This window comes from Canis lupus, chromosome 28 (genome assembly GCF_048164855.1).
Source record: "Canis lupus baileyi chromosome 28, mCanLup2.hap1, whole genome shotgun sequence".
Classification (NCBI taxonomy): Eukaryota; Metazoa; Chordata; class Mammalia; order Carnivora; family Canidae; genus Canis; species Canis lupus.
The window spans coordinates 23066288-23090536 of NC_132865.1; the positions used below are offsets into that span (position 1 = coordinate 23066288).

General features: G+C 43.0%; 1 protein-coding gene across 17 annotated transcripts in view; it reads right to left on the reverse strand.

Moving 5' to 3' along the window:
* The window catches only part of SULF1 (sulfatase 1), a 175995-nt gene that overhangs the window by 4310 nt on the left and 147436 nt on the right, over positions 1–24249 (reverse strand). For 11 of the 17 annotated variants that reach the window (XM_072804331.1, XM_072804325.1, XM_072804328.1 and 8 more), the window contains 7 exons: positions 21860–22106; positions 20117–20213; positions 19523–19617; positions 18892–18957; positions 17850–18022; positions 13803–13945; positions 13585–13708 (listed from right to left, as the gene is read on the reverse strand). In XM_072804331.1, the coding sequence (XP_072660432.1) occupies positions 13585–13708; positions 13803–13945; positions 17850–18022; positions 18892–18957; positions 19523–19617; positions 20117–20213; positions 21860–22106 (945 nt within the window). Of the gene's footprint in view, positions 1–10499; positions 10566–11745; positions 11780–13584; positions 13709–13802; positions 13946–17849; positions 18023–18891; positions 18958–19522; positions 19618–20116; positions 20214–21859; positions 22107–24249 lie in introns of all 17 variants that reach the window. The other 6 variants (XM_072804335.1, XM_072804339.1, XM_072804337.1 and 3 more) reach the window with 4 other exon arrangements.

Here is a 24249-nt window from a genome sequence, read left to right on the forward strand (position 1 = left end):
GAAAGAGAAGAAGCTCATTGAGAGTAGAGTTGAAGTAAGAGCTGGGAGTCAAAGAACACCATTAAAAACTGACCAATGAGATAATAAAAGATTAAATAAGAAACAGGGACTAGGGGCATTAAAAACGTTTATATTCAAAGGCAACCAATAGGACAAAAATACAAATCCTACAAAGTTCCAAAGGGTGGGAGGAAGGCAACTACCTTTATAAAGAAGAAACTACCTGTTAAAGATGCAAAGTGAAGTACATGGAAATATAATAAGTGATAATCTAAGGCCAAGTGGACTAAAATTAAATAATAATCCAGAAGACCTAAATACACAATCAATCAGATAGTTCTCATTTAAATGTGTCTAAGAGTATACGAGTATACTCCTTCTCACCTTCTAAAACAGACATAGAAATTCACGTTATTTGATTCTGTGTTAGGTCACAAAAAAAGAATTAATAAGTTGCATAGAATAGAAATATTACAAACACCCTGACACAATGAAACAAGAAATTAGTAACAACAAGAAAGCCCTTTCACCTAGAAGCTGACAAACATCATCTGGATGAAAAGTAAAATACAAATCTAAAAGTGCAAAAAAAAAAAAAAAAAAAAAAAAAAACAAATCTAAAAGTGCAGAATTTTAAAAAATGATAATGAAAATGCTATGTATTAGAACATGATGCATAAAGCATGATACGTATCATTTTAAGCATTCTTCACCTTACACACTTTTATCATGAAAAATAAATGAATTAAACCCAAAACTCAAAAAAAGCTGCAGAGAGAACAATGTGAATCAAAAGAAAGCACCAGGAAGGAAATCATAAAGGTGAAAGCAAAAATTAATGAGGTAGAGAACAGAAGAATGACATATCTAATTAATAAATAAAAATCCTGGTTCTTTAAAAAAGTATCAAAACAATCAGTAGTTCAGGTACTTGAGAGAAAGGGGAGAAAGTTCACATACATGAAATAAAAAATGACAAGGGAGAAATAATCATTGAAACATACGAAATTTAAAACATGAGAGACCACTTTGTAGACCTCAAAGCAATAAATTAGAAAACCTAGATGAAACAGGTAATTGCCCAGAAAATAGTTTATTGAAATTGACCCAATAGAAATAGAAAACTTAGATAAAGCAGTTTCCAAAAAAAGGAAAGTTATTAAGAAACTATTCTACGAAGATGCATCAGGTCCCTAAGGTTTCACAGGAGGCTTCAAGGAGGAGCAAAGCATAGAAAAGCAAAGAAAATCTCCAAACTCTTTTTATGAAGCAAATATAACTAGCTGTGGCAGAGAGAAAGAGGTCCATATCCTAATCCCAGAAATTGTGTCTATGTTACCTTACAACGGAGTTTGCAGATGTGATTTAATTACCTTGGTAAGGGATGGTGATTCTAAAGCGTCCAGATGGGGACAATGTAATCACAAAGGTCCTAATTAGGGAAAAGGAGGCCGGGGAATGAGAAGATGCACACCCAGAAGTGGAGGTCTCACACGCGTGCGTGTGCCTGCGCATGTGCACACAGGCAGACACCTAGAGATCTGAAGACCCCCCATCCTGCCAGCTCTGAAGATGGGGGGAGAGGGCGGTGGGCAAGGAATGTAGGCAGCCTCCAGAAGTGGGAAAAGACAAGGAAAGGGTCTCTTTTCTAGAGCTCCCGGAAGGAACACAGACCTGCTCACCCCATGGCTTTAGCCCCATTAACACCCATTTTGGACTTCTGACCACTAAAAATAAAAGAATAAATGTGTATTGTTTAAGACAGTGTAGTGATTTGTTACAGCAGCAATAGAAAACTAACACAAGACCTAAAAAGGCAACACTAGGACAAACAGAAAAGGACAAGACTGGCATTATTTATTAATATAAAAACAAAAACCCAAAATAAAATATTGAAGAGAATTCAATATTATTATTTTTTAAAATTTTATTTATTTGAGAGAAAGCATGCATGCATGAGCTGGGGGCAGAGGGAGGGGGAGAAGCAGACTCCCTGCTGAGCAGGGATCCCAGGACCCTGGGATCATGATGTGAGCCAAAGGCAGACGTTTAATCAACTGAGCCACCCAGGCAAGCCGAGAAGTCAATATAATATTAAGAAAATAACACATAATGACCTAGTGGAATTTATTCCAGGAATGAAAGCTTGGCTCCTTCTTAGCAGATCCATTAATATAATATACCGTATGGGAAGATCTAAAGAGAAAAATTATTTGAGCATCTCCATAGATGCTGAAAAAGATTTTTGACAAATTCAACATTCATTAGTAATAAACACACACACACACACACATCAATGGCTAGTTCTTTAACATGATAAAGATGTATACAACTTAGTCCTAAGGCCCGCCCTCTCACTGAATGGATCAGGAATGAGGGAACATTGTACTAGAAGTATTAGTTCATTCAATTTGACAAAAGGGATCAATTAGAGCCAACGAATTGGAAAAGAAGCAAAGCTATCTCTATTCACAAATGTAAGACAAGTACACCTGAAAAATCCAGAAGAATCAATGACAAAATTAACTCAAAAATAAAAATATTTTTTAAGGTAGCAGAATATAAAATTAACATACAGAAATCAATAGCCCACATATACACAAATGAGAATCACAAAGAGGATTTAATTATGGAGGAAAACCCTATTCACACAGAACAGAGAGGATAAGAGACTATGAATAAACTAGAAACGTGGAAAACCTATAAGAAGATAGTTTAGAAAGTTCCTGAAAGACCTAGAATTTACTTAACCAGGTGGCAAAATTTCTTTTGTTCCTGGATAGAAGACTTAGCATCATAAAGATATAAGTTCTTCCTGATAATTCTTTCAAAAACTATATAAAAGAGTGGGCCTATATGACATAACCAGATAATCTACAAGAGCAAGTAAAATGGCCTTGAAACTTTCAAAAACATGTCAACTCATAATAAGAGCAATACAAATTCCAATCCTACTGAGATATCCTTTCTTTCTCATTTAACTGGAAAAAAAATTTAAAAACTTGACAGCTGTGGAGAGCAAACACTCATACACTGATGATGGGAATGCAAAATGGTACAAACCATATGGAGGGAAATTTGGCAGTAGTTTAATACATTCCTATAGGCATTTGCCTTTGACCCAGTAATCCCACAACGAGAAACTTACTCTGAAGATAGCCTCAAGAACCTAAAATATATTTGCACAAGGCTCTTAACTCCAGTATAATTTGTTTTTTTTTTTTTTTAAGATTTTTATTTATTTATTCATGAGAGACACGGAGAGAGGCAGATACGCAGGCAGAGGGAGAAGCAGGCTCCATGCAGGGAGCCCGACCTGGGACTTGATCCCGGGACTCCAGGATCACGCCCTGGGCTGAAGGCAGGCGCTAAACCGCTGAGCCACCCAGGGATCCCCTCCTGTATAATTTGTAATTGCAAAATATGAGAACGCCTGAAAATGCTTATACACAAGAGTGCCTGAATACGTTATGGTACAACCACACAGTAGATTAGTATGAAGCAGTGAAAAGAGAATGGGAAGATCTCTGTGAACTGGTGGAGAGGATATATTTTAAAGTGAAATAATATTTTAAGTGAAAAAGAAACCAAGTGCAATACAGTATGTGTGTATATATATATCTGTGTGTATAGTGTATATGTATATATATGCGTGTGTGTGTGTGTGTGTATATATATATAGTGTACTACTGTTGGTGTGAAAAAAGCAAGAGAAGTCAAATATCACCACCTGCTTACAACTGAGACAAGAAACATGGGAAAGTAAAGCAGAAAACTGACGAGACTTGTTACCTACGGTGCATGTGTGGGAAGAGATGCGGGGAAGGACTAACATTCATGTGCTGTTGGCAGTTTTGACTTTTGGAACTACCTTAAAGTATTACACACTGAGAAACAAAATTAAACTACTAGTGATGAGAAAAAAATAGAACCCAAACTGGGATATGAGCAGAAATAAACAAATTTTGCTCTGTTTCAAATGAGTAACATAACCATAAATAAAGGAGGAGGGAGCACGGAACTAGCCCGAGTAACTTCAAACACGGTGCTCTTTTTTTCTCCTTCTAAAGACAGAAATACCTGAAAAATACACTGAACTTGAGTTAGCACGTTTGTGTTTACAGCTGGATGATCTAGCAATTCTGAAATTGCTGTGCGCTGTAGCATTTAACAGGTGAGTTAGGCCATTGAGGGTAACAGGAACTAGACTACTTACTGCTGGAAAAGGAAGGTATCATATGGAAAGTTGGAAGACTAGAAGGAACCCGGAGCTGTTGAATTAGAATTAGAGCTGTCAGGGCAGCCCCGGTGGCTCAGCGGTTTAGCTCTGCCTGCAGCCCGGGCCCTGACCCTGGAGACCTAGGATCAAGTCCCATGTCAGGCTCCCTGCATGGAGCCTGCTTCTCCCTCTGCCTGTGTCTCTGCCTCTCTCTCTCTGTTTCTCATGAATAAATAAATAAAATCTTAAAAAAAAAAAAAAAGAATTAGAGGTATCAGGACAAACATGCAGTTTTCAATATATCTAGATAGCTACGTCCGCACGTAGCTCCATATCTGCAGTAATAGGAACGGCTGTCCAATATCCGAGTGTGTGTATTTTAACTCTGTCCACATGCCACTCCCCACTTAAAAGGAACTGGGGTTCTTTGGAGAAACAGTTGATTCCAGATGTGGGGGAGTAAAAATACAAGATGAACCTGGAACATAGTTAGGTCTGAAAGCAATGGAATGCTCTAAAGATGATGAGGACACACCAAAAGGATACAGAAGCCACCTGAAGGGACATCATTGGCCAAAACTGGGACATTTTATTCATCAAAATAAATAATGGTAGCAAAAGGATATCCATGGGATAAAATAAGGATCTATGAATCCTTTATTGCTATACATACATACATACATATGAGAAAGAGAGAAGCTTTTTCTCTATAGTAGAGTACTACTTAAGAAATGTAGCAAGAATAATGAAGCTGTAAAAATTATCACTTTTCAGTCATCAAAATGATTAAGGCAGGAATTATGAATTCCTCAAAAGTGGATGAATTACTAATTAAAAAAGAGGGCAGCCCCGGTGGCTCAGCGGTTTAGCGCCTGCCTTCAGCCCAGGGCGTGATCCTGGAGACCTGGGATCGAGTCCCACATCAGGTTCCCTGCATGGGGCCTGCTTCTCCCTCTGCCTGTGTCTCTGCCTCTCTCTCATTCTGTGTCTCTCATGAATAAATAAATAAAAAATCTTTAAAAAAATAAAAAAGAATAATAGTAATTTTATGGTGGATTAACCTAGCAAACAACACCTTAACCAAGTAATCAAAAGTGAGACCACCAAACAGATGTCATAGAGCTCTTTATAAGATATTCTGAGGGGTGCCTGGGTGACTCTTGATTTCAGATCAGGTCATGATCTCAGGGTCATGAGATCAAGCCCTGTGATGAGCTCTGCGCTCAGCATGGAGTCTGCTTAAGATTCTCTCCCTCTTCCTCTCCCCTGCTCTTTCAAATAAATAAATAAATATTTAAAAACATAACCAGTGGGACGCCTGGGTGGCTCAGCAGTTGAGCGTCTGCCTCCAGCCCAGGGCATGATCCTGGAGTCCCAGGATCAAGTCCCGCATTGGGCTCCCTGCATGGAGCCTGTTTCTCCTTCTGCCTATGTCTCTGCCTCTCTTTCTCTGGGTCTCTCATGAAGAAATAAATAAATCTTAAAAAACAAACAAACCAAAAACCCCAAAATAACCAGTTAAGTATGTCCCACTCTATGCACAGGTAGCAGAGATCATGTAGGTGTGCAACTGTATCTCTTCTGGAGCAGTGTTCTAATCAGCAAGGACTACTGGTGTCCCTAGAAGCAGAAAGAATGGTTTCTAGAGAGAATGCCTGATTCCTACTGACTTCTTCAGTCTGCTCCGTTCCTACTTCCCACATGGCCTCTGCGAAGCCCCACCATCAATGCAGTTTCCTGAAAGCACCAGGCTCTCTCCCTCCTCAGCACCAACATTTATGTCTGGAATGTGCTCCCCTGCCTCATCATCTGAGTCAGCTCTCAGCCTTCACAATTAAATGTGAGCATCATTCGCTTCACAAAGCCTTTTGTGACCCTCCTCTTCCCATTCTTGGGTTTCCTCAGCATGGTGGGAGCCCCTCCATTACAGCACCCACCTATAGATGATTCTGGGGACAAGTGCTCAGAAGCAAACTTCACTTTCATCTGGCTAAGTGTCTGTCATTTCAAGGAGCAAGTAATAGGTCATTTAGAAATTCATAAACATTTGTAATTTTGTTGATCATTGCTAACCGGAAGGTTGATTTTCATTGATGTGGCTACTTCCCTTCCCAGGTTTCAGTTCTGAAGGCATTAATTTTATTTTCAAAATTGAAAGAACCTGAACAGAGTATCTGCTCTTACATCCATTCCATTCTCTGAAGCCCTTCTCTGTTTTTCTGTGCTTTCCCTGAATGCTTTTATGAAGGCGCACGGCTTTCAATATTTGGGACCAAATCAGTGTGCCTTGTGGATGGCATTCGTGCTGCTTGAAACCCAACACGTTTTAGACTGAAATGGAATTTGCTTTAGGTTTTGAGATTTCAGAGACTCTGAATTCGGCATCCTGCAAAATAACTAAAAGCCAATCAATTGTAAATACCTTTTTAATTGTTATGTGTAGAAGATTTCCCGTGCACTAATTTTATTGATGAATCGCAAGAATACCTATTTATTTTACAAATACAAGACTATGAACGTTCAACTAAGAAGGCAGTATAGAACTATAAATAAATGAAGTTATGTCATTTATCTATAGATGAATAACTTTGTAAAGTCAATGGCTGATTAAAGGCACAAACCTGCTTATTGAGACAAATGCACATAATTTTCTCTTTCTTAACATTTAGTAAAAAAAACAAAAACCCTGCTTATTTTTAAACCCATTTTAAAAAAGATTTTATTTATTTATTCATGAGAGACACACAGAGAGGCAGACAGACAGGCAGAGGGAGAAGCAGGCTCCCTGCAGGGAGCCTGATGCGGAACTGGATTCCAGGACCCTGGGATCACGACCTGAACTGAAGGCAGATGCTCAACCACTGAGCCACCCAGGAGTCCCTGATTTTTTTTATCCATTAATGTGAAGGTAAATGTCCTTCAAAATTTTAGCTTTCTTTGATAAACCTCTCACTATTCAACTTTGTTATCAAACATCGTTCACAGAATGGTTTTCTTCCTTCAGTACTCTAGATCAATATTCCAGATCATGCCAGCATTGCCTTCCGCATGCAGCGTTAAATGCCACCTCCCTGGGAAGCTTCTCTGGATTCCTTGGGGTCGGGTTTGGGGCCCCACACGGCTCTTAGAGCATCATGTCCTCTCCTGTCAGAGCACTTTGTTTTCTGTATTGTAATGGGAATACTTGACTCTGTTCACTTAGAAGGCAGTGGCTTGCATAGACGTGGCCATGTAGATTCTTTCCTTCTTTATTTATCGAATGGATGAAAGAGGATTAATTTTTCCCCTCTCATCGTCCTCTCAATTTTGAAGCCAATTAGAGGTAGATTTCACTCTCAGTTTGGAGGGAAGGGTCTGAGAGTCCTGCGACACTTGTGTTTCTTCCTCTACAGTACAACAAATAAGGCATTGGGAGTAGAAGCACTACTGGAAAAGTAAGACAAAATTTTGAACTTTCTTTGGGAGCTTAGATGAATCCTGACTCATCCCTACCCTGGAGCCTGACCAGAGTGGCCACTGTTGTGTGAAGAGACTTGCCCCACCAGTTGGCATGGTGTGTCTAGCAGAGCTTGGGCTGGTTTCAGTGCCTGCGTGTCCCACACAGTGGCCCTGCCTCTGACTCATGCCTTGACAACTCTGACCCTCAATCCTCCATTACCTGAGGAGGCTGGTCCCTCTAACCCCAAACCTTGACCTTGACCCAACTCTTGATCAAGCATCTTAAACAGAAAAGTCCAACAGAGCTAGCAAGGCAATTTAAAAGACAAATGGGCTTGCACTGTGATGCGTGTCAAATTATTTTTCAATAGAACTGGAAAGAAATACAGAGGGAAAAATAAAATGGAGTCCTGAGATGTGACAGAGAGAAGAGAACCAGGTGAAGCTTCATTAAAATAACACAGAGCAGGGCAGTGGAGGTTGGGTTTTGTCCTTCCAGAACTTCAAGCAGTTCGGAAAGAAGACTGGACTCTGAATTACCAAAGAGTGATGAAGGAGATGCTGGTGCTGATGAATAGCTCTTTTAGTGTTTCTTAGAAAATTCAGGAACATTCCTGGGAATTATAATGTCACTATTCCCTTTCACATACTGTCTCCTTCATATTAACGTTTTTTTTTGTTTTTGTTTTTTCATGTTAACATTTTGCATCCCATGTACATCTGACTAATAATACTCATCGTTACTAGTGCTTGATACGTGCCAGGCTCTGTTTTCAGCTTCTTACTAGGGAGGCAGGACTTGAACCCAAGGCAGACTAGCTCCTCAGTACTGATCAGGCCCTAACACACAGCTAGCTCACCTATGTCCACCTGCAAAGCATGAGCTGTGGCTCCAGGGTAGATGAATCAAAACACACAGAAGCGGGGCACCTGGGTGGCTCAGTGGTTGAGCATCTGCCTTTGGCTCAGGTTGTGATCCCGGGGTCCTGGGATCGAGTCCTACATCAGGCTTCCCATAGAGAGCCTGCTTCTCCCTTTGCCTGTGACTCTCCCTCTCTCTGTGTGTCTCTCATGAATAAATAAATAAAATCTTTTAAAAAAGCCTGCGAAAGCAATGTGTGCCAAAGTGTGGCTGCTGCGGCTGAAGCACCATGGGCCTCCTGGCTCCTGGGGGGCACCGCGGGCAGGGCAGCAGCCCCGGCCGTGTGAGGCCGCCAGGAACTGACCGGCCACCCCACCCCGTGCCCGCCAGGAGCATTTCCTGGACATCAAAGGGCAGCGCGTTAGCTTTCCTAAGCAGTGGGAAAAAATAAACACCCTCTCACCCTGCTGATACTATTCTATTTTGCGACACAGAAATGATTGCTTTCAACTCGAGCCAGAAATGATCTTCTGAGTCACAGAGGCCACTTTCCGCGGGTGCCCGTCCTCGGTGCCTGTCCTGGCTGGAAAATGACCGGAGTGAGTAAGCAGAGCCGCCCGGGGCCGGTCGCAGGCACACGCCAGGGCCATAAATAAATAAAATAAATAACGATGTTGAACAGGGAACGGGCTTGCTTTCCGAAGGCTGATTAATAAGCAAATCTAAAGATTAATTTCTCCAAACCCACAAAATGGAAGGCAGTCAAAACTATCACGCAGTCAATTTTGTGCAAGAAAGATGTTTCCTGGGGGCACCTGGGTGGCTCCGACCCAGGGCCTGATCCTGGGGTTCTGGGATCCAGTCCCACATCGGGCTCCCCACATGGAGCCTGCTTCTGCCTCTGCCTGTGTCTCTGCCTCTCTCTCTCTCTGTGTCCCTCATGAATAAATAAATAAAATCTTTAAAAAAAAAGATGTTTTCTGAAACATTCTGTTGAATTTTCAAATTTCAATTTCTTCAGGCTTAGTTGTCAACCATTTTTCTCAAGGTCTTTTATAGTGAAGTTTTATGATTAAAAATGCATTTAATTAGTTTTCTAGAAAAAAAAAAAAAGGAAATCAAAATTGAAGAATCAAGGCTTCTGAACCCTGTCAGTCGTGCCGTCGCTGGAGGGCCGTATCCCTCAGACACCATCTGGAGACGGTTTTCTCAGCAGTTCCACACAGACCGTGGCTTGCCTGGCATCTGTTTCCTTTCAGTCCAATAGGACACAATGAGCAGGTGAGGCCACGTCAAACACTGTATTTGGGTGTCCAGAGAGTCCCCAGGTGTGACAAGCAGATGCTCCCCGAGTCACCCTATTTCGTGACTTCTGGCCTACAGCGTGGATAGCCACTGAAAGACAGCTTGCCCCCTGCCTTATGAAATAGTGGGATCCGAAAATGCCAGTCATTGTGAGTTAGGGTATGCTTACATCTGTCCTTTGATAAGGGAGGCGGAGGGGAAAGGTAACCCTCTGTCACCTTGCACAGTCACGTTCTCAGACAGGCGACCCCATCAACAACGAGTTTACCAAGGCTGTGACAAACGACCTGCCAAATGCTGGATTGAGTGGCAGTGGCACAGAGAGGAGTCAGTCCCAGATGCCTCCCACTGAATTATGACCAGGAGTGCAGTTACACACCCCTCATCTCAAACGTGTCCTCGTTTGGGGAGGACTTCACGGAGAATGGTTCTCTGACTCAGCTCTGACCAGGCCTGTCTCTTAAATAGCCTCTTAATATCCTTTTACCTCGTTCATGACATGGAGTAAAAGAGAGCTCAGCTCCCCTGAACATCCCTTCGCTGTAAAATTGAGTGCATCATGAAATACCCATAGAGTCAATATTTAGTGTTAGGTCCACTTAAAATGTCACACTTTGGAAATGTCTCAGTGTGGCCTCTGGGAGGCAGGCAGAGTGCTGGTGTGTGGGATATTACCTCGTCAGCCCATATCCCGGGTGAGACCAGCTTAAGAGAGGGTTCTTCTGCTCTGTCCTACGTGTGCTGGGGGTGATGTGGGGTCGGGGTGGGGGTGCAGCCAGGAAAGGAGAGGAGACAGGAGAGGAGAGAAAAAGAAGAGATACACACGTGGTTATTAAGTATCCTCCACAGTCCGGCTTTCTTTGTTCTGTTAGTTGTTTACATCCCCCTCTCCCTCCCTTTCCTGTTGTTTGGCTCCTGGTTGGAAAAGGAGGAATCTGAGACCAATCAGGAGGCTGGAGGGGGGGGCAGTGGGGCAAACAGGGTGCCCCGGCATGGCACCAAGCAAGTCCATGCTCCTTTGATGGATTCATCGTGAATGAGGATGCCTGTCGACACACGGTGCCTCAGTTTCCCCACAGTAGAGGTGGTAAGGGCAGTCCCCTCCTGCCCCACATGACACATTTCTGACAAATCCACCCAAGGTCTATACTCAGAATGGAAAATCATCAAGGGCTGACGATGACAGGTGTGTGGGTCCCCCGCTCCAGAACACGAGGAGATGAGAGGGGCAGGTGGGGGTCGGAGGGAACACGGTGGCTGGGCTGAGGCCTGTTTATGCAGTTTGGGTGTGTCAGGCGTATGGTCTCCGTGCTCATGCAGAGACCTCTCCGTCCGGGCCCCCGGTGCCTTCTCCTCACTCACCACCACCCTGCGGAGCCTTCTGAATCATATCACCGCTGCTTTTCCCCACCCAGGTTAATTAAGGCCTCTTGACAAAGAAGCTCCTTCTCTTTCCCCCACCTTCAGCTGCAGAATACTCTTAAAATTCCCATTGCTCCTTCTGGGTCCTTGACATCATGGTTCACAAGAACCTCTTAACCAGCTTCCAGGAAGCCTCTCCCCACGTCAGCGTGCAAGCACCACAAGGGAAATCATTCTCCCGACCTCTCCCCAGAGCCCCCGAAGGTCATTCTGGGGTTTTTTCCCCCTTTCACATCATTCCATGCTTAAAAGCATCATCTAATGAGCAAACACACATGGAGTAAACGCTCTGAGAGACATCCTGCCGTGACAGCTGATTAAAAGCGAAGTGACAGATCTGTGACCAATGACACGATATGGTGGCGAATGCTGTTAGCACATGCATGCACCCCGCACTACGCTCTGCGCAACACGGTGAGAAACGGAAATTAGTTGAAATGGCTGGATCATGCAATTATTGGGAAAGAAGCTGCGGGGGAGAATAAAAAAGTGTGAATACCTGTGTAGGTCATAGCTTCCTCCATCCTTATTTCCTGATATAGGAAAATACAAGAGTAATTTATGTTAGCTTTAGAACTCATACAACCATTCACTATGTAGTTCTCCATGCACAACATCTAAATCCTAGAAAGAAACAGATTGTGTTAAGTACAGACAGGGCTAGAGTCCCATAGAGCTTTTCTAGTAGACAGCTTCAAAATGAGCATGGAAAGCTAAAAAATAAAAAGGTCTGAGATAAAATGTAGAGGAGTTCACATGAAAAGGGAGTGCAGTGGGAAAGGAGGAGAGCCCATTTAAAAGCAGTAAGAGAAGTACTTGCAGTCAGGCTCAGTAAAATTATGGTTATTTTTAGACAAAACACTTGGGGGGTGGGGAAAGGCCAATAATCCCCTCACTTAGGAACGATCTAGAAGGTGGAGAGGACTACTTTCGGCCGAACAGCAATCACGGGCTCCCCCTGGTGTGTCATCCCATCAAGAGACTGTCAGCCTTCCCGGGGCAGTTACATCATCACCCATTAAGAGACCGTGGTCCTTTGGGGGAGAAATGTCAGGGTGTAATTTCGCTAGGGCCTCTAATAATCGGTTTAATTTCTAAGCCTTATTGGGCTTTTACATTTTTTTCTTTCTTTTTGGTGTGTGGAGGGCGAAGATTTGAGGAAAAGCTAGAACAAGTAAGCAGGATATCTGAAAAGGCTTGAGCCACGTGCAGTCGTGACCAAAAGACCCATTTTGCAAGTCAGGACTGGACATTTCTGGCTGGCAACTCATCTGATGACGATGTTAACGGAGAAGATAGCTGTGAGGTGACCCCTCTAGAATTTCTTATGGGACCTTCACAGCTTGAAAGCCTTGGTGCCCTACCATGGTGCAAATGACAGGTGGCAGACGTTGATCCTTTGGGGATGGGTGTCCCCCGCCCCCAGTCACATGAGCCAGGGACCCAGAGACACGGGCTGTTAGGGGCGCTGGGAAAACCCAGCTGCACACAACGGGTCCCTGCAAAGTGCTCCCCACTGCCAGGGAGCCCCACGGTTCACCCTTTTGGGGTTGACATGCTGCGCTGCTGGCAAGCCCTGGCTAGCACCAGCTCTCTCTCCTTCCTTCTGTGGACTGCAGGAATTTACATTTCTACCGGAATTATGAGAAAATCAGTGTTCTCATCAACTAGGAAAGGGCTGGACAGGCTGAAAAGAACTGCAGCCTTATGAACCAGAGGAGAGATAAGTGAGTTTAACACTGTGGCCCCGGTAGGGAACATCTGGCTGATTCCATATGGGCCCTCTAATGCTCTTAGGCCCCAAGACAGTGAATTACTCAAGTATCTCTAACTTCAGAGGGGAAATCCTGGTAAAAAGAAATCTAATTCACTGTGTCACGGGTAGTGATCCCACTGGGGCAGCTCCCAACAGTGATAAGCAGAAACAGGGCATTGTGTGTTTCCATCCAAATTCACTTAAAAAATTAGGATATCCTGGTTTACCTAGAGTATATGTTCTGTCTATTGACAGCAATAACCAATAAGTCCCCAATGCTTTCATCCTACCTGCCAGTGAGTGCTTCTACCAGGAGAGTTTACTAGTAGAACAGACGTGTGGGAGAAACTGGAATAAAATTCTCACCAGATCTTTTGGTGCGTTACATTTTTCATTAATGCTCCCAGAGGTAAGCTTAGAGAACACGTTATATTTGGAATTGCCTGGAAAGTCTCCCCTGGACGAATCCCAAACTCTTGTGTTTCTACGCATACAGACGTTTCAAAGGTGGAAAACTCGACAACACAAAGAATTTCCCAGGAAATACAGGAAAAAAAAAAAAAAACCCTTTTTCCCCCTTACCAACTTCAAGGCCCTTAGGTCTTGGGTTGCACTGCTTGTACCCCTGACAGCTTCTGAGCTCCATGAGTTGAACATGCAGCTGATTCAAAATGCCCCGTTCCACTGTGTGCACTGCGTTTGTGAGCTGTGGATGAGGAGGCCAGGACGATAGAGTTATGCTCATGTTCTGGCTGTTTCATTTTCAACAACCTTCATAAAATGAGAACATATGGACTTACCTGATAAGGATCTGTATTCATATCAAAATACTCCAAAAAGCCAGTGGCGAACTCACAGAAAAGAAAATTATGCGTCTCATTAACTGTCCGCAAACACCAGTAGGTATTGTTGTTAGAACTCGTGCAAGCACAGAAAGAGCCCACTGTTGGTAAAAAAAAAAAAGAGAAAAAGAAAAAGAAAAACAAAATGTAGGCTGGTTAGCCTGAAAAAAACAAAAAAATGTAGGCCGGCTAACCATTTCCTGATCTTTTTTACTTTAAGGGGCACATTTTCTTTCTTGTAACTACTATGTGGTTAGATGTTTTAAAAAATTATATTTCCCTCCTTTCTAAATAATTTGCTGTGGGACCAGGTGGCAAATGGGAAAAATAATGGCAATTTATGATCGTGAATACAGATGGAAGGCCAAGGTAAAGTTTTAGGCACATTAATTTGCTTCCCTCCGTCAGGCCGTAGTCACTGAAATAGAGTGAGTGAGTGGAGAATGAAGGGGAAGGAAATGATCAGAGCTTGTATTTCTGGTTATTTTTATCTTTTCTTAAAAAAGAAAAAAATAGTTTTATAATACAGAGATGGACCTGGTGCCTTTGCTTTGTTCTCTATATCACAGCGACACATCACAAAATGGTGCACAGAAACGGGATTCTTTGTGATCATTGTAGACAATATATTTTTTTAAAGATTTATTTATTTACTTGAGAGAGAGAGAGAGAGAGCGCACAAGCGCAGTGGGGAGGGCCAGAGGGAGAGGGAGAGATTCTCAAGCAGAATCCCGGCTGAGCATGAACTCTGACTCAGGGCTTGATCTCACAACCCTGAGATCACGACCCTGAGATCACGACTTGAGCTGATACCAAGAGTCAGACACTTAACTGACTGTGTCACCCAGGCACCCCAACAATGTCTTAACGTGAGATGAGCTATGACCATTAACACGTTTTGTACCATGAGAGGTTCGCTGGTTAACTGGTGGAAAGCAAATAAAACATATGTCAAAACAAAACAAAACAAATTACTTAGTCTTCTTCTTTTTTTTTTACTTAGTCTTCTTTTATAGAAAGGCAGTTTCTAGATTTGCTGACCTTTCCTGCAATAATAATTCAATTTTAAAAGTGTGTTATCTAGAGAGGCAGTCAGTTGTTTAAGCATCTGCCTTTGGCTCAGGTCATGATCCCAGGGGAGTTGGCTTCTCCCTCTGCCCTCCCACCCAACTCATGCTCTCTCTCCCTCTCTCTCAAATAAATAAATAAAATCTTTAAAAAAATGTGCTATCTAGCAAATATTTTTTAAATAATTGGGATAGGTACACTTAATTAATGAGCATTCACTGTCCATTGTGTGCTTTGCATGCATTGACTCCTTAAAAGAACTTTATGAGACAGATTATTATTCTTTCCATTTTATAGATGGGAAAAACGGAGCACAGAGAGGTTAAGTAATTTATCTAAAGTCACAACAGCTGACAAGTGGCAGCATTAGAGATCTGGCTAAAGGCTATAGTCTTAACCACTATATGCTACTTACCTCCCTATCCAATATTAAGAACACTAAATCTGTCCCCTTAAGCTAAGAGATATTTTAAACAATGAATGAGAAATGATTTTCTTTAAATTTTACTTTAATAGACTTTTTATTTATTTATTTTTTAAAAGATTTTATTTATTTACTCACGAGAGACACAGAGAGAGAGGCAGGGACACAGGCAGAGGGAGAACAAGGCTCCATGCAGGGAGCCTGATGTGGGACTTGATCCCAGGACCCCGGGATCACACCCTGAGCCAGAAGCAGATGCTCAACCGCTGAGACACCCAGGTGTCCCTAATAGACTTTTTAGAGCATAAAACAGTTTATAGAAAAACCTAGCAGAAGGCCCAGAGACTTTCTAGGGACTACACTCATCTCACATATGCCCAACCTTCCACACTACCAAATTCCCTTTTGACAGTGGCACATCTGTGACAGTTAATGAACCTACATTGACACATCATCACCCAAAGTCCATAGCCTACATTATGGTTCGCTCTTAGTATTGTATGTTCTATGAGCTTTGACAAATGTATAATGATATGTATCACCAGTATAGTATCATACAAAGTAGTTTCACGGCCCTAAAGATCCACACTGCTCCATCTATTCATCCCTTGCCCTGCAGAAATGATTTTTCAAACTGCTGTGTGTCCTGTACCCCACCCCAGAGCTTGGTGGAGGATGGACCCCTGTAACCTGAGTGACCCTCAGAGATCTTCACTCCCCAGTTTAGGGAATGAGATTAAAAGTTAAATGCTATGAGTTTAAGAGTTCACTTGGCCTCAGTGTGGCTGGAAATGAAAATGCAAGCTTGGATACTGAAATCAAAAAGCATCCAAATGGAAAGATAAAACAAAGATTTTTGGGATATAGGCCTGAAACCCCCTGAGAATGGTCTTGGGTTCCTGGAGTCTCTAAATTCCACTTTGAGAGACTCTGACCCAGGTGGTCTCCTGGGTTCTTCTCAATGAGAAGATCTGAGGTTTTAGCTACTCTCTGGGATGGTGAGCCTTCAATCAGTTGTTGTGCCACAAGAATTAAGGGCATTATTTCTAGAAGGCCTCAGTGAATACTGTGCATAGGCCACCAAAGCACATATAAGTATGAATTTTAAAAGTGCACAATTGTTGGGACCTCTGGGTGGCTCACTGGTTAAGCGTCTGACTCTTGATTCTGTCTCCGGTCATGATCTCAGGGTTGTGAGATCGAGTCCCGCATTGGACTCCAAGCTGGACATGGAGCCTGCTTAAGGTTCTCTCTCTCCCTCTCCCTCTGCCCCTCCTCCCTGGTTTACGTGTGCTTTGTTTCTCTCTTAAAAAAACAAAACAAAACAAAAAACCCCACATAATTATTATTACATATCATCAGCAATTCCATGTAAAACCACCAATTATGTAGAATCCCTATTCTTCTGTGAGCATGATGCTAGGTACCAAAGGGGACTGAGAATTAGTAGGATATGGCCCCTGCATTAGAGGGGTTTTCATTTCCTTTTATTATACTTACAGAATTACATGAAATGAAGTAGAAACAAAATCTATTCGAGGCAAAATTGTTTGTCCATTTATTTAGTTATAGATAGAACTAAAGCCAGTCTTACTGGGTAGGAACTCTGCCAAGAGCTGGTTACTGCGTGAAATGACATCATCAGCAGAAACATCCAGGGTGAGCTTGGCATTTGCAAATGAAATATGAAAACAAATCTTTAAAGAAAAAGTTAATTTTTGGCAAAATCATTCTAGTTACCAGTGTAGAAAATAATACGATGCTCTCCTCTTAAATCATTCTAGGTTCCTGGTTTTACACTGCTGAAGCCCTAGTCTTAGTAACTGTGGCGTTAGTTGGTGGCTCTCTGCATGGCGGTGGACAGTGGCATCTAAAAGGAGTAACTCAGATGAGATGATAGGCGCTAACTGAACTTACCGTGGTCATCACGTCACAATACACAGAAGTCAGGTCATTATGCCATACACTTTAAAGTTATGCAGTTCTGTGTCAATTGTATCTCAATAAAACTGGAAAAAAATTTTAAATGATTTTATGGGACAGCCCGGGTGGCTCAGCAGTTTAGTGCCACCTTCATCCCAGGGCGTGATCCTGGAGACCCAGGATCGAGTCCAACATCAGGCTTCCTGCATGGAGCCTGCTTTTCCCTCTGCCTGTGTCTCTGCCTCTTTCTCTCTCTGTGTCTCTCATGAATAAATAAATAAAATCTTTAAAAATATATAAAATAAAATAATTTTATGGATGTATTTATGTATGTGTGTGTTTATTTAGAGAGCACGAGTCATGGAGGGACAGACGCGGGAGGGAGAGAGGGAGAATCTCCAGCAGACTTTGCACTGAGCATGGAACTCAATGAGTGGCTCCATCTCAACGACTCTGAGATCATGACCTGAGCTGCAACCAACAGTCAATGCTTAACCAACTAAGCCAACTAGGTGCCCCCAAACTGGGAAAACTATTTCTAACCCCCCCCCCCAAAAAAAAACCCCAAACCAGAAGTACACAGTACGTACAGTTCCAGAATGGGGCCGTCTGCCAGTGGTTGTTGTCGTGTGTGAAGCAGGTGAGGCCAGGGAGGCTACATTCCTCCCCCTTCCTCTGGCGTTTCTTTTCCTTCCTCTCCTTCTTCCTCCTACGGTTCTCCTTGAAAAGCTGCAGTTTGCTGTCTACTTCTTGAGCAGCTTCCCTATTCCAACAGAAGGGGTGTGTTAATGATCAGAAAGCCGTTTCCCAATTAAAAATATTATTGTTGCTATGAATCTCACACAAAATATGCAGATACACAGTAACAGAGGACTTGTTTTCCACAGAGGGTCTCGCACTATAATCGGCAAAAGTGAAGACAAACTCATTAAGTGACAACTCTCTTAGAATTTTACCGAGCCTGGAAGGATCAACGTTTTCTTCCTTATTTACATGTAAACACCGGTGGAAATAAATGTCGAGGTGAATCCATGGATCCCGCTAGCCACAGCATTTGGACATGTGGCTTAACTCCCTGGGACTTAGTACTCACCAGCCAGAAAGTCAATGGTTAGTGGGATTACATGACTTGGAAAGAATTCCTTTTTGTTACTATTTTGTTTTATTCCATAAAGGGCTCAACTTTCGCTGAGGCTCAATACTAAATCCCTTCACATGCAAATTTTAACTATTATTTTAAAGATATGTATATTTCTTCCAGCTTTCAGAATTCAGCATGATTGCAGACTATTCTATGGACACACCAACCTAATCACCATGGTCCCTTTTCCCAATCGCTGTCCACAGTGCATAGAATAAAATCCAGTTACCATCCCATACATCGGCAGAGAACACATATAGAATTAGAGCAGATCTCCTCATGGCTCCCCCTAAAGGATTCCAAAAGCATCCCCGTGGTCTCTTGGCAAGATAGGGCTTTGTTGCCAACTTCTGGAGCTCTGTGCCTTCCTGGCTAGATCTGCTTGCTTGGAAGCAGCACCACTTGGAACACAGGGGTCCCTGCTGCCTTTTAGAAGTGCCCAGGGGACAGTCCTCCACTCCCAGCGAAAGTGGAAAAACAGACTCACTTACTTGAATGGGTGGAGATGGCTCTTCACCTTCTCTTGCTTTTTTACACCTTTCTCTTTATTATAATAGCTACGGGCAAGAAGATTGAAAAGGGAGTCTTCATAGTCTCACATTTAATCAGACAGTTTTTATTTTATTTTATTTTATTTTATTTTATTTTATATTTTATTTTATTTATTTTCTTATTTTATTTTAAAAAAGATTTTATTTATTTATTTGAGAGGCAGAGAGATAGCAAGGAAGAGCAGAGCAGGAGGGAGGGGCAGAGAGAGGAGCAGACTCCCTGCTGCCCAGGGAGCCAGGCCTGGGGCTCGATCCCAGGACTCTGAGATCATGACGTGAGCCAAAGGCAGATGCTTCACCAACCGAGCCACCCCTGGCAAACCGACAATTCATTTTACAAACAGGAAGCAGAACAGAAGGAAAGTAGTTACTTTGTTGTAACTGTCTTAGCTTAATGGGGCTTTTTAACCTTCGGCTTAGGTTTATGACATATTTCTTTTCAGTATATGATAATAAATTCAATTTACTAAGCTTTCTATTGGTAGAAGAGACAAACAAGCCCAGTGCTTGCCACCGGAGCTTGTGGAAACATGAGTTTGGAAACAAGGGGGTGAAGTGGCCACCCACTCACCTCTGTTTACTACAGGCACACTCCTCTGGCTTTCTCCTCTTTAGGTGTCCTCTCACTTCTCTTAAATTCTTAATTTTGTCTTGCAAAGCTTCAATCTGGAAGACACATGCGTGAACAATTACATTTGAAGATCAGGATTTTCTTTTTTTTTTTTTTTTTAGATCAGGATTTTCTATGCTGAGTGCCTCTCTTTTCACCTTGCTTTCTATATTCCATAATTCCAGCTCTTCCACTGAGATGATAATTAACTTGGAAACAAAGTGGACACAGAATATGTCTATCTCGACATTCCTGCTGATGTGCTGTAGATAAACATGAACAGATGCTTCACTTACGACTGGATCATTTCCTCACGGAAATTTCAACAGGTCATCGAGCCAATCCCTGCTATTTTCTCACACCCTATTTTGTTTTCAGGCAGGAAAATCACTACATCACCGGGGAAAGATAAAACCTTGCTACGCTATGTTTCATGTAATTGTGATTGTAAAAAACAATGATGTGTATACGCAGTGAACCCCACCAGTCTCCATGGGGCTGGGAGCCGAGTTTGCATCCGGAATGCACCCTTCCAATCACATGGCTGTGGCTAACCTCTTTATCAATGTATGCCTTGTGGTCCTTCCAGGCTCTTGCTGATTGATACAGTTCTCTCTCACAATGGATTGTATCATTCGGAAGAATAAAGCACCTGCAAAAACAAACCAACCCAAAACATTAGAGATAGGTTTATATGCTAATATTTACTAATATTTTTTTTTTAAAATCCATTAGAGATAGCAGAAGGAACAGAATTATCTTCTAAACTCTTAATTTGGATGCAAGCAGCATGTTGGAGCTGAGCCACAGACAAGGATACATGGGAATGTCTCCTGGCCACCAGTGTGGGGAAAGGATGGTATCAGAGAGGAACCATTCCTAAGATCCCCTTTCACAGCAATATTGAGTATTCACATCCCCAAGAACAGCCACCACCAGACAGCCCCAGTTTTGAAGGCCTCGTCAAATACCATAGGAAAAATTGAGGTTTTCACAGTTAAAATGGAAGTAAGTTGATTAAAGAAATGCAAAGTCAGAAAGGGGTTATTTATCCTATTCATTTTGTTACAAAGAGCCTGCCTGGAGTATCTCATTAGGTGTGCAGCAAAGAAACAGTCCCAGGGACAGAGAAAATTTGGGATAAGGGGGTCAATCAATACTGAAAGAGAAACAAATCCCGGTCTAAATCTCCTAGCCTATAACTACAGTTGACCTTGGAACAATACAGGCTGGAATTCCACGGGTTCGCTTATACGCAGATTTGTTGTTTTTTTTTTTTTTTTTTTTTTTTTTTTTTTGATTTGTTGTTTTTTTGATAAACACAGTCCAGTACTAGAAACATATGTTGTCTTCCTTATGATTTTCATAATAACATTCTTTTCTCTAACTTACTTTATCGTAAGAATACAGTATATGATACATATAATCAATTGTTTATGTTATCGCTAAGGCTTCTGGTCAGCAGTAGGGCCACCAGTAGTAAAGTTTCTGGGGAGTCAAAAGGTACATGTGGTTTTTCAACTGTGGGGGTGGGGGGAGTGTCCCCAATGCCCTCAGCCCCCCACACCTTGATCAAAGTCAATGATGCAGGCATCTGAAGACCGATTCCAAAGATAAAAATCCTGGCAGAGCTCATGATAGCAGGCCCCCCACCAAAGTCATAGAATGGGAGAGGGGGGAAAAGAGACTTTGCTAATAAATTCAGAGAGAAAATTTTTCTCTATCAATAGAACAACTGGATTTCGGAAGGAAGTGGAGAACCGGAGTCATCCATTACAGCTGTGGGATGATCGCCTCCTTCCCCGTCCCCATGACTCCCGAGGCCCACCATGCTTTCTGGGATCTGACCAGTTTAGTAGATGTTTCTGCATCTTATATCCATTTGCAACACATCCCACCTCTCTGGAAGCCTCTCCAGGACCTGCAGTCCCCCCTTGGGCTGTATTTCATTTCTGAGGCTGGGAGTGCACAAGTGCTCTGAGCCTCTACCAGTGCCGGTGATGGTTTCCATCTGCTCCCTAGACTCCCACGAAGGTAACTCTTCAAAGGCAGAACTGCGTGCCTGCTAAGTTGTGACAGAACCACTCTGGCTAAACTCCCAGGGACCAGCTTCATGTGAAACTGAACCCAAAGAGTGTCCCCTTGGCTTCTTTACACCCCAGGGGTTACACAGGCCAGCCTCCAGACCCTGTAGGGCCGAGGGCTATCACTTTTTATAAAGAAGCAAAATAGTGGTAATGGGGGGGTGGGGGTGATGACTCTGAACTCAGCCCCCGCGAACAGCTAAAGCCTTCCTACTTGTGCGTCACTCTGACGGTGGTGGGCAAGCCCAGGGCGTTGTCTCTGTCGGCCAGCATCGCGTCCCCGTCGCCGGGAGCCTGGTGACCTCCGGGCCCCCTGTGGCCTTCATCGTGGCGCTTGACGATGTTTCTCGGTCGCAACACTTGCAATTCTTCTTCTTCCAGGTTTATGTCATATATTTCACCTTCGAATTCGACCGACAAGGAACGTGTTTGCCGAGTATGGACAAATCTGGGCTTGTACTCTGGAAATAAGGGGAGACACGTTATTAATGTGGACACCTGGGTGTAGTTTAGGAGGGATGAAAAGCACCGCCTGGCTCCATGAGCATTCTGGGAAGGGGCAAGCAGTTTATATGGCATTGGTGAGGGGCATCGGGGTGCTGTGGCAGCCCACTGGGATTCAGGTCAGGAGGGCTGGGCTCCTGTCTGGGCCTGGGTGCTGCAGGGCACTGTGGTGGGAGGCATGCTCCTCTGAGGCTCAGCCTTTCATCCCTCCAGTGAGGGGGCACATCTGGGGGACCCCTAAGTTCCTTTCTATTCACAGCAGGCTGTGAACTTCCACACTGCCTTCTCAACGTGAACTGCTAAGGCAGTTTGTTTGGATAAAACTATACTCCCAATTATGATATTAATCATAATACTGACTCACTGATGGGGCTTTTGCTATGTATTATTATTCACCTCATACTTATCTTTAATCCACAATCTTAGAAGACCTGTATTATTATAATCAATCCTTACATTAAAAAACTTATTAGATTATCAGAACAGGCTCATAACTTTGGTGTTATGATTCTGTTTTTTCTTTAAAGATTTTTTTTAGATTTATTTATTTATTTATAAATAGAGAGAGGTAGAGACACAGGCAGAGGGAGAAGCAGGCTCCATGCAGGGAGCCCGATGTGGGACTAGATCCCAGGTCCCCAGGATCACACCCTGAGCTGAAGGCAGATGCTCAACCACTGAGCCACCCAGGTGCCCCTGGTGTTATGATTTTTAAGAATGGGAAAACTGAAGCTCTGAAGGCTACCTACATTTTCCAAGTTTATGTACCCAATGGCTGTGGGAACCAGGATTCTAATCTACCAGATTCTAAAGGCTACAGTCTTTCTACATTGGGCTGCTTTTTTCAAAAGGGTAAATGCTCTCAGCACCTTCTATTTGTACCAAAAACAGAGAAAAAATAAATTTTGCAAATGCTTTTATTAGTCAACTGACTTTTAATACCTAGCAGATGGAATGTAATGCCAGGGGGAGGCCAGCATGCTTTCTGTCAAGTCTCATAGTGTGTTAAGACAAGAGCTTTAATGTGCAAACCTTGGCTCCTTCTCAGATGCCCTTTGGCTCCGAGGGGGCATTCTCACATGGAACTTCTCTCTCCAGCCTGCTGCTGAAATAGGAAGAAGGAGAGCACACAGGCCATCGCATCAAAATTGATGCTCCCACAGGACCCTGCTGTGATGGCAGTTTCCAGAGGAGGAAACGCCTCTGTACAGTCAGCAGGTCACTGTGCGTGCTCACGAGCAACTCCTGCCCTCAAATATGTGAGACTCCATGTGGTTTGAAAGAGTGGCCCCAGACCTCTCCAGTCTGTGCTCAACATTGAACAACACAGTGTTTAGGGTCACTGCGGTGGAGACACATCTAACCTCCCCAGAGAGAAGAGGCGGCCCCTTCCTTGGAGGAATTGGAGTCCAACATTGGTAATCAGCTTCCATTAAGGGACAATGTCAGGAATCTGTCTCTTTTTGGCTTTCCATGTGCTATCTTTTTTTTTTTTTTTTAAAGATTTTATTTATTTATTCATTAGAGAGAGAGCGAGGCAGAGACACAGGCAGAGGGAGAAGCAGGCTCCATGCAGGAGCCTGATGTGGGACTTGATCCCGGGTCCCCAGGATCACACCCCGGGCCAAAAGCAGCACTAAACCGCTGAGCCACCCAGGCTGCCCTCCATGTGCTATCTTTGCCTGAATTATTAAACCTGGCATTTTATCTCAGGGAGGAAAAAAAAATTTCCCAAATCAATCATTGCAGCCTTTGGGTTATGGATTCCTTTAGGAGTGGGTTGAATGTTATGGATATCCAGAAAAATGTGCACATACACACAGAATAGACTTAGAATTTTGGCTTAAATGGTAGAAGGCTCACGATCCCCTAAAGTCCATCTGTGGAGTCCAGAAGAATAAAGCCAGTGCTGAGAGCTCCTATTGTTCCTAGTGATTGATTTCCTAATTTACAAGGTGGGGGGGCACCTGGCTGGCTTCGTCGGTACGAGCATGGGACTCTTGATCTGGAGGTCGTGAGTTCAAGCCCCATGTTGTGTGTACAGCTTACTTCAAAAACAAAAGCAAAGTCTACCCAATTCAGAATGCAGCAAATATCTTA